The sequence below is a fragment of the Alexandromys fortis genome, unplaced genomic scaffold (assembly GCF_014885135.2).
Source record: "Alexandromys fortis isolate MF-2015 unplaced genomic scaffold, M_Fortis_MF-2015_v1.1 scaffold_177, whole genome shotgun sequence".
Classification (NCBI taxonomy): domain Eukaryota; kingdom Metazoa; phylum Chordata; class Mammalia; order Rodentia; family Cricetidae; genus Alexandromys; species Alexandromys fortis.
Window position 1 is genome coordinate 2,144,703 of NW_026068056.1, and position 10,752 is coordinate 2,155,454.

Consider the following 10,752-nt stretch of genomic DNA (forward strand, 5'->3'; position numbering starts at 1 on the left):
TCCATCAGAAGGCCTTCAACCCCACCAAAGAAGAACTAGCACAGCATGAGGAGCCCATGTATAGCACATGGAATGTGAGGATGGAAAAAGACTACAACAGTCAAGATTGCAAAGGATCAACACTCTTGTTTAAAACAAATTAAATAACCCCCCCAAAAAATACAACATTTAACCTGTTCGAACTGAGAGCCAGAAAATAGTATCTAAAGTAACAACTACAGTCACAAGTCCTTTGAACTATGTTTGACAACTTATACTATTCCTGAGAAGAGTATGATGTCTTCAGTAAAACCAAACAAATTTTGAAATAAAGACTACAAAGTCATCAGAAAGAATTTTACTCTCTCCGTTTAAAGTAACTCCAGTGTTACAGGTGGGCTAGAGTGGATGAAAGAACATGCACATGGGGTGGGAGGAGGAGATACACGGGGAACATGTTAGTTTTGTGGTGGGTGTGTGTCCAACATAGTGGAAAAGGTTTTCCTTAGTGAAGAAAAGCACCCAATTATTTCAATTATTAAAATTTATCTGAAATAATAAAAAAAAGTTAAGGACAACTCAAAAACCAGTCTCCATTGTTAAGAAATCTCATCAGGAAAACTGCCACAGTTTTCCAGGGACAAGACTTCACTGTCCTGCCGGTGTCACCATGAAGAGTACTTACAGAGAAGCAGCAAGCATCCCATCAGTGAAATGCAGGAGTATAAATACGGTAAGTAGAACTCCCAGAGATCTGTGAAAATATCAATGCATCTTAATAAGAAAGTGTAGTAAATAAAATAGTCTATATTTTATCTTAATAAATAGTAACTTGTGATAAAAAAATTTTAACTGCATATCTGAGTGAATAAATGGTCTTATTTAAATTAAGAATAAAAATTTCTAAAGTAAAAAAAAAATAGGAAACAACCCTTTTGAGCCAGTGGTAGTGGTGATGCATGCCTTTAGTCCCAGCACTCAGGAAGCAGATGCAGTTGGATCTCTGTGAGTTCAAGGACAGCCTGGTCTACAGAGTGAGTTTCGGGATACTCAGGGCTACACAGTAAAACCCTGTCTTGGAAAAAGAAAAGAAAGAAAAAAAGGAAGGAAGAAAAAAATTGAAAAAAAAATGTTTCAAAGGGAGAAAATACTCAATGGAATTTTAAGAATAGAAACTAATTAAACAAAAATAGATGGAAAACAGCTTAGTCTTCTGAAAAAATGAATATTTATTGCTTTGTTTAAATATCTCTAAAGACATCTAAATTCTGTAAAAGAGTTAACTGCACAAAGAATTATTTTAAAGTTTTAAAACCCCATATAATTGTATCCCAAACTCAGATGCCCATCATAGGAATAATTTAAAACAGTAATCATGTACCATATAAAGACTCCATGCTGGCAGCATCGCTGTCAATCAGGGCAGAAGCCACCCACACCATCCCAAGAATCAGCAATGCAAGAAGCAGCAACATGACCAGAGTTTCCAAAACTCGGGCTCGGATCCCCTGGAAACACAACAACAACAGTGTTTTAATACTTGTATCACCTCATGAGCAACTAGGCTTCTATTTGAAAGCACAGAGCCATCCTTTGGATGGGAAGAAAATGTTTATTTATTTTGAATAAATTTATATTATGTTTTATATAAATCTATATTTATTAGAGAAAGTACTGTTTAAGGTTTATGTTTAGAGTGACTTTTCAAAATTATATTTTTTAACTATAAACTGACTATATGTTTAATAAAATGTGTATTTACAATATTCATATTATTTTCTATCTAAGACTACAATACATTAATGTAGTCCAACTTTCCATTATCCAAATTGTAGTGTAGAGCTGATTTACACTCAAGGATATACAGATTCCACAACATGGTGCCACACTGGTTTCTAAATAAGAACAAGTAGTAATTTTTTTCTGACTTCATATCTATGCCCGTTAGAAGAGAAGAATTGGAATTCTAGGACTGTAAAACACACTAGAATTCACTAAGTATGGATTATTTGGGTTGGGGATAAGGGGGGACAGGGAGAGAAAAGTGAGAAGGGGAGGATTGGGGGAACTTGGGGAAACAGGATGATTGGGATAAAGGAAGGTTGGATAGGGGAGCAGGGAAGCACATATCTTAGTTAACGGAGCCACCTTAGGGTTGGCAAGAGACTTGAACCTAGAGTGACTCCCAGGAGCCCAAGGCGATGTCCCCAGTTAGTCCCTTGGGAAGCTGAGGATAGGGAACCTGAAATGACCCTATCCTATAGCAATACTGACGAATATCTTCCATATCACCATAGAGCCTTCATCTGGTGATGGATGGAGATAGAGACAGAGACCCACACTGGAGCACTGGACTGAGCTCCCAAGGAGGAGCGGATGGAGGGAGAACACGAGCAAGGATGTCAGGACCACGAGGGGTGCACCCACCCACGGAGACAGTGGGGCTGATCTATTGGGAGCTCATCAAAATTATATTTTAAAAAATAATAAACTTGGACTAAAGCACAAAAAAAATCAATCATACCAGCATTTTGAAGAAACATTTTTAACTATTACTCTCCTAGCACTTCACATAAAAAAGGACATTGCGAATTTCCATCTGTGGTTCTAATCAAGGAATGACAGACTATCTGACACACTGAAGACATTGGGACATCAGAAGGGCCCCCAGCAACATCCTGCAGCCTCTGGAGTCCTCTAGTGACCAGCTGGAGAACTGCTTGATGAACAGCAACACCAACTATATTCCATTCATTTTTCATATACAATGGGAGAACAACTAGTTTATGAGGCTTGACTATAATAAGGAATCATCATGCACATTTTTAAAATAAACAAACAGATTCTGACCTCAAAAAGTTGGACCAAAAGACTTGTAAACTTGGAAACTGCTAGACAAAGCTAAGTTGAAACTTTATTACTCCTAGAAAGTCACCAAATGATTGTTTCTGTAAATTAGTTCAAAGATTTACATCCCTGCTTTATATCTCTAACTTCTAACAACAAACTTATAAGTGCACCTGCTTTCTCTGGAATCTAGTCTCCCTCCATTTCATACTGAGAATGGTTTAAAGGTTTAAGTTACAAAGACTCGGACACATTTCATTTTGGCTGAGCTGCAGGACAGGGACAAGAACACTGGCATCACATCTCTACAGTCCTGAGTCATGGCACAGAGAAGAAATGCCCCAGCCCAGTGTACTGATATCAGAGTAAAGCAGCTTTTTCCTACCTATCCTTCAACAGTAGGCTTTAAACACTTGTTCAAATGTGCCAGCTCATCCAAAGTATGAGTAAAGTATGGCAAGGAAGGCCACTGGACCAAAAGGAATCAGGCTCATATCTTAACACATTAGGTCTAGTAAAGAGCAGCTATTTCAAGAAAGGAGAAATCAAAAGACAAGGTAAGCATAGCTGCCCAAGTCTGCAATCCCAGCACTCAGAAGCCTGAAGCAGGAGGGTTTAGATACCCTAAAAAACATAGTTCAAGGCCAATCTAGGATACATGGCAAGTTCACAAACAGTCTGGGTTACAAAGTAAGATTCTGTATAAAAACTGATTTTAACTTTGGCCCCACCCATAACAAAGAAACTACATGGAATTGATACCCTCTGGCAAAGGGAAAATCAGTTTTTTCCAATGAAGTCTCAACAAAAATATCAACTACACTTCAGGGAAGGCCCTGTGCTCAGGAATAGTTGGCTAACACAAAACAGAATCAATTCTATTTTAATGAACTTTTAGTTTCATTTTGTTTTGTTTGAGAAATTTTTTATCCTATTTTTCTTTTGCTTTTTGTTTTGAATTTCATTTTTGTGTTTTTGTTTCTTGGTTTCTGTTTTTTCTTTTGTTTCTTGTGGGGATATTTATTGTTGCTGCTATTGTTTGTTTTCTGTTTTGTTTGAAGGACAGAGAGAACATAAAGTTGAGTAGGTAGAGGTGGAAAAGATCCGGAAAAATGGTGAAAGGGAAAAACATCAAAATATGTTGTGTAATGTTTTTCCACAAAAAACAAAATTGTTTTTAATTTTTAATTATGTATTACAGAGCTGTGGGACGATGGTCTTGTAGCCTGTAAAGATTTGTCACTTTTATTGGTTTAATAAAATGCTGATTGGCCAGTAGCCAGGCAGATTATTGTCACTGCTCTTGGTTGTCCCCCAAAACTTGATGATAAGCCTGAATTACTGAAAGCACCACACACTAGTTACATGATGGAGAAATCAAGTTGGGACTAACTAGAGCTTCCTCCCTGCTGGCTAGCTTTCATAGAAGGTGCAATGATGGCTGCTAGGAGGCAAAAGTCAACAACAGTCTTACCTTGCTGTGAACTCTGTGAACAATAAGAAAAATTAGCATGGCAAGATAGGCCCATTAATACAACAGTGGCATGGGTGTTATGGGGATAACCAACTGTCTTCTGATTGGATTTAAAGCCCCCTCCACAGGAGGAAACACATGTCTAATACTTCAAATATCACCAACAACCCATGGTTGGGGAGCTCGCAGATCCCAGAAGTGAATCTATTATATTATTTTGACAAGTATCAAACTGCTGTTTAAATTCATAGCTCTATACTCACAGATTAATGCAACTCTCAGACCTCATCAGGTCTGTTTCTTTGTACAGTTGCTAGCACAGAAACTCATGACTGGTCAAATTCAGAAAATAGGTATCTGTAGAGCACCCAGCAACAAATAGGACATTTCTAACAATGTCTTCCCCTTGACCACCAGGCTCAAGGACCATGACGGAAGAGGAGGCAGAAGATTATAAGAGCCAGAGGTAGTGGAAGACCTAAGCAAAAGTGTCTTCTGGACATGACAGAACCACTGCACTTCAAGAACTCACAGCAGCACAGACTGCCTGCACAGGATCAAGCAAGTTAATATTTCAGCATAGAGGGAAGAAAGGTCCATGGGCCCCCACCCCTAGCTGAAGCGCTATTGTTGGCAGCTGATGACTTCTGAGTGAGAAAGCCAGTTTTCTTTAGGGTATGGCTCCTGGTGGATTAACCATGCTCTAGTAGATGCTCCCACACCCAGAAATACATGGGAAGCAGATCCATACAGTGGAATATTAAAGGAAAAGAAAAGGACACAAAGTCAGGAGGGTGAAGGAGATGGGGATAGACTTGAGGAGTTAGGTGGAGGAGTAGAGTGAATATAATCAAAACATATTGCATGAAATTCTCAAAGAATTAATACTTAAAGGGTAACTAAATAGTTAACATGTAAATCAAAGTCCTGAATTACAAAAGTTCAATATAATTCAAATGTGTGAGATATGTCTCAGTTGGGGGCTGGAGAGATGGCTCAGTGGTTAAGAGCATTGCCTGCTCTTCCAAAGGTCCTGAGTATAATTCCCGGCATTATAGATGGCTCACAACCATCTATAATGAGGTCTGGTGCCCTCTTATGGCCTGCAGACATACACACAGACAGAATATTGTACACATAATAAATAAATATTAAAAAAAGAAAAAGAGATATGTCTCAGTATACTACATCACATCAAGATACTCTATTGGTTACCCAGAAAGGCTCTTTTTCTTCTATTTCTATGCTAATAATTCTTTAGTTATAAATTTTACATAAAAAATGATTAGGAAAAAATTTTAAAAAAACAAGAAAAAGAAAAAGTGATTGGGATCCCAAACTCCTAAGCCTATACTGGCTTTCCCTGGTAAGTCCCTGAAGAACCAACCCTGCCTGCACTATCTTTACATTCTTGGGCCTAGATCCAGACATGTGGCTCATGAAAAGGCCTTGCCTAACGGGTTTCTCTAGAACAACACCTGCCTGCCCAATCTCCACCTAAAACAGTCATGCCCAGTATATCCCTCCAAACCCTACCCTGTCTGTGCTATCCCCAAACTTCCAAGCCTAGCTCCAGCTGTGCAATCATCATAGCAATAGTAACCTAACTAGAACTTCTATATCAGCCTGGAATCTCACCTCAGATATATAACTAATGAAGGAAGTCCACAAAACCACAAACAATATGAAGGCCTACAGTATATCCCCATTAAACTCACTAGGTCCTATAGAAATGTTCTCCAATGAGAATTATCTAGAGGAACCCCAAGACAGAATTTTAAAAAATAATCATAAAGTAGGAGGACTTCCATCAATACAGTACCAAGGACTAGACATCCTTATCAGGCCTTTATCTCACAGAATATCTCAAATGCTAAATAAAATATTAAGTCTCCCTACAATCTCCTCTTTGTCTACTAACTCTTGAGTAACCAACTGATATCTCTTAGTGTCAGTGTTCTAGTTAGGGTTACTATTTCTATAATAAAACACCATGACCAAAACAAGTTGAGGAGGAAAGGATTTACTTGGCTTACATTTCCATACCATAGTCCATCACTGAAGGAAGTCAGAACAGGAACTCAAACAGGTCCAGACCTGGAGGCAGGAATTGATGAAGTGGCCCTGAAAGGGTGCTTGCTGCCTACTGATTTGACCAGCATGGCTTGCTCAGCCATTCATATAGAACCCAGGACCACCAGCCCAGGAGTGCCACCACCCACAATAGAGTGGTCCCTCCCCCATCAATCGCTGATTAAGAAAATGCCCTACAGCCAGATCTTATGGAGGCATTTTCTCAACTGAGGTTCCCTCCTTTTGGAACCTAACACAGTATTAGAGTTCTCTGGTTCTCAACCTTCCTAATGGTGTTGAACCCTTTAATACAGTTCCTAATGTTATGGTGACCCCCAACCATAAAATTATTTTTGTTGTTACTTCATAACTATAATTTTGCTACTGTTATGAATTGTAATGTAAATATTTGTGTTTTCTCATGGTGTCAGGCAACCTATGAAAGTTCAACCCTCAAAGGGTTACAACCCACAGGTTGAGAACTGCTGCTTTAACATGTGTCAAGGTGACATGGCATAACTGATTGTCAACATGTAGAAGAAAGTAAATAGACCTGTAGCTATTACCATGCACAAAACTCAAGTCCAAGTGGATCAAAGACCTCAACATAAATCCTGACAGAACATAAAAACTGAACCTGACAGAAGAGAAAAAGGGAAATAGCTTTGACTATACTGGCAGAGGAGATAACTTCTTAAATATAACACCAATAGCACAAACACTGAGAGCAACAATTAATAAATGGAACCTCCTGAAACTGAGAAGCTTCTATAAGGCAAAGGACACAGTCAATGAGACAAAACAGCAGCCTACAGAATGGGAAAAGATCTTCACCAACCCCACATCTGACAAACAGCTGATCTCTAAAATACATAAAGAACTCCAAAAACTAGGCATCAAAATACCAAATAATCCAATTTAAAAATGGGGTACAGATCTAAACAGAGAAATCTCAACAGAAGAAATTCAAATGGCTGAAAAATATTTAAGGAATTGTTCAACATCCTTAGCCATCAGGAAAACTGTAAAACAAAACAACGTTGAGATTCCATCTTTTATCAGTCAGAAACACCAAGATCAAAAACACTGAAGACAGCTTATGCTGAAGAGGATGTGGGGTAAAAGGAACACTCCTCCACTGCTGGTGGGAGTACAAACTTACACAGCCTCTTTGGAAATCAGTATAACAGTCTCAGAAAATTGAGAATCAATCTATCTCAAGACCCAGCGGTAGCTCTTGGGCATATACCCGAAGGATGTACATTCATTTCATACCACAAGCACATGTGCTCAACTATGTCCATAGCATCATTATTTGTAATAGCCAGAACCTAGAAACAACCTAGATGCCCCTAACCTGAAGAATGGGTAAAGAAAATGTGATACATTTACACAATGGAATATTATTCAGCGGCAAAAAAAAAAAAAAAATGACATCTTGAAATTTGAAGGCAAACAGATGCAACTAGAAAAAAAAAAAACTGAGTATGGTACCCCAGGCCCAGAAAGACAAACATGGTACATACTCACTCTTAAGGGGATATTAGACATAAAGAAAAGAATAACCAGGTTATAACCCACAACCCCTGAGAAGCTAGGTAACCAGGAGGACACTAAGAGAGATATGGGAAAAGGAAATAGACAAGACCTCCTGAGTAAATTGGAAGCACAGGGTGGGGAGAGAGGAATAAAGATGAGGGAGGAGGAGAACTTAAAGAAACAGAATGGTTGAGTTGGAGGAGGGACTGAGAGGGAGAGCAAGGAAAGAGATATCTTGATAGAGGGAGCCCCTGTAGGGTTAGGGAGAAATCTGGTGCTATGGAAACTCCCAGGAATCCACAGGAATAACCCCCAGCTAAGACTTCTAGCAATAGTGAAGAGGATGCCTGAACTGGCCTTCTCCTGTAATAAAATTGATGACTACCCTAATTGTCATCATAGAACCTTCATCTAGTACATGATGAAAACAGATACAGAGACCAACAGCTAAGCACTGGGCCGAGTCCAGTCATAGAGAGGAAAGAGGGATTATATGAGCAAAGGGGTCCTCTGGTGGGGAAACCCACAGAGACAGCTGACCCAAGCTAGGAGGAGTTTACTGACTGACCTGATAGCTGCAGAGGACCAAACTGGACCCTCTGAATGTGGGTGACAGTTCTATGGCTTGGGCAGTCTGTGGGGCCATTGGAAGTTGGACCAGGATTTATCCCCCAGTGCATGAACTGGATTTCTGGAGTCCATTCCCTATGGAAAAATACCTTGCTCAGGCTAGATACCGGGGGGAGGGGCCTTGGTCCTGCCTCAACTTGATGTGACAGACTTTGTAGACTCCCCATGGGAGGCCCTACCCTTTCTAAGGAATGGATAGGGGGTTGGATCGGGGGAAGGTATGAGGGAGCAGGAAGACAGTAGGGAGGGGTGACTGGTATGTAAAATGAAAAAAATAAATAAAACATTTTAAAAAAAACTAGCCAACACAGTCAGCTTCACGCAAATGCTTATTTTTATTCATTTGTCTTCGTATTGATGAACTCATCATTTTTCTTAGTGTATATTCATTGTATGTAGTTACAGATTTCACAAAGTCATTTTCATTTAAATACTTAAGTATCATGTACCCCCATTCCCTGATCTTTCTCCCCCACCCCTTCCCACTAATCTTCCTGATCCCAGATAGACAGCACCCAGAAAGCTTCTGCTTCCACATTATTCATAGATAGATAGATAGATAGATAGATAGATAGATAGATAGATAGATAGATAGAGATATATTGACTGACAGATTGATTGATTGGATGATTGGATCTAGGGTCTTCATATTAGAGGAAAATGTGTATTTGTCTTCACTCTGCCTGACTTCAATGTGATGATTCTCATCCATTTCATGCAAACACCATTTCATTCTTCGTGACTGAATGAAACTCAATGTGTGTGCATGTGTGCATATGTGTATGTGTGTCTGTGTGTGTTCAGTCATCCACTGACAGATACCTGGGCTGATTCCATTAACCAACAATATGACCACTGGCACAATAAACGCAGACCTATAGGTATCTCTGTTGTGAGCTGATTGTATGAGTTATTTTTTATTGCTGTGACCAAACACCTAACAAGAAGCACTTTGAAGGCTCATAGTTCAAAATGATACAGCAATCAGAGTGGGGAAGGTAAGGCAGTAGGAGTATGGAAAGCTGTCACATTAAGTCTGAAGTCAGGAAGCTAACAGAGATGAGACATGCCCATGAGACATGCCATCCACATTCAAGGTATGTCTTCCCTCTTCAGTTAAGACTTTCTGCGAGTGGGGAGGGGTTTGGTCCCGTCTAAACTTAATATGCCAGGTTTTGTTGACTCCCCATGAGAAGCCTTACCCTTGATAGGAGTGGATGGGTAAGATGGGAGAAGGCAATGGAGGAATAGGAAGAGAGAACTGTAATTGAAATATAAAAATGAATAATAAATAGAAGGAATAAAGTAAAAAAAAAAAAAGAGCTTTCTACAAATATCCTCAAAGGCACACACACCTAGAAGTATGTCTCCATGGTGATTCTAAATCCAGTCAACTTTACAATTAAAATTAAATGTCACAGTAACCTAAAACCTTTAAGTTCCCAGGAGAAGTATGGTTAGATCATATAATAGTTTGATATTCCATTTTTAGGTTTTTTAAAAAAGACATTCCATATTACTTTTCAGAATGGCTAACCTGACCATATTCTCACCAGTAGGGTATATGTGTTCCCCTTTCCTCTAATTCTTGACAGCATTTGTTACTTTTTTCTCTTAATGATATGTGTTCTGATATGGGAATATAATCCTTTTGTACACTGTAGAGATTTGTGACTCAGATGGGTTTAATAAAAAAGCTTATTGGCCACTAGTCAGGCAGGAATTATAGGCGGGACAACCAAACTAGGAGAAGGATGGGAAGAAAAATGGTGGAGTCAGGGGAGACACCAAACAGCCAAGGAAGTAGAATTTGTAGAAAATGAGGTAACATAAATGCCCCTCAACTGAAGAATGGATAAGGAATATGTGGTACATTTACACAATGGAAAAAATAATGACATCTTGAAATTTGTGAGCAAATGGATGTCTCTAGAAAACGTCATATTGAATGATGTAACCCAGGCCCAGAAAGACAAATATCATATGTACTCAATCATAAGTGGCTTTTAAACATAAAGCAAAAAAAATAGCCTACAATTCATAATCCCAGAGAACCTAAACAACAAGAGGACCGGGTGGCTCACGCCTTTAATCCCAGCACTGGGGAGGCAGAGCCCAGTCTACAGAGCTAGTTCCAGGACAGGCTCCAAAGCCACAGAGAAACCCTGTCTCGAAAAACCAAAAAAAAAAAAAAAAAAAAAAAAAAGGAA

General features: G+C 39.2%; 1 protein-coding gene across 4 annotated transcripts in view; it reads right to left on the bottom strand.

Moving 5' to 3' along the window:
- Lmbr1 (limb development membrane protein 1) overlaps positions 1-10,752 on the bottom strand; it is a 133,686-nt gene that overhangs the window by 55,068 nt on the left and 67,866 nt on the right. For 3 of the 4 annotated variants that reach the window (XM_050119922.1, XM_050119920.1, XM_050119924.1), the window contains 2 exons: positions 1,361-1,487; positions 665-733 (listed from right to left, as the gene is read on the bottom strand). In XM_050119922.1, the coding sequence (XP_049975879.1) occupies positions 665-733; positions 1,361-1,487 (196 nt within the window). Of the gene's footprint in view, positions 1-664; positions 734-1,360; positions 1,488-8,480; positions 8,574-10,752 lie in introns of those variants that run through there. The other variant, XM_050119923.1, reaches the window with a different exon arrangement.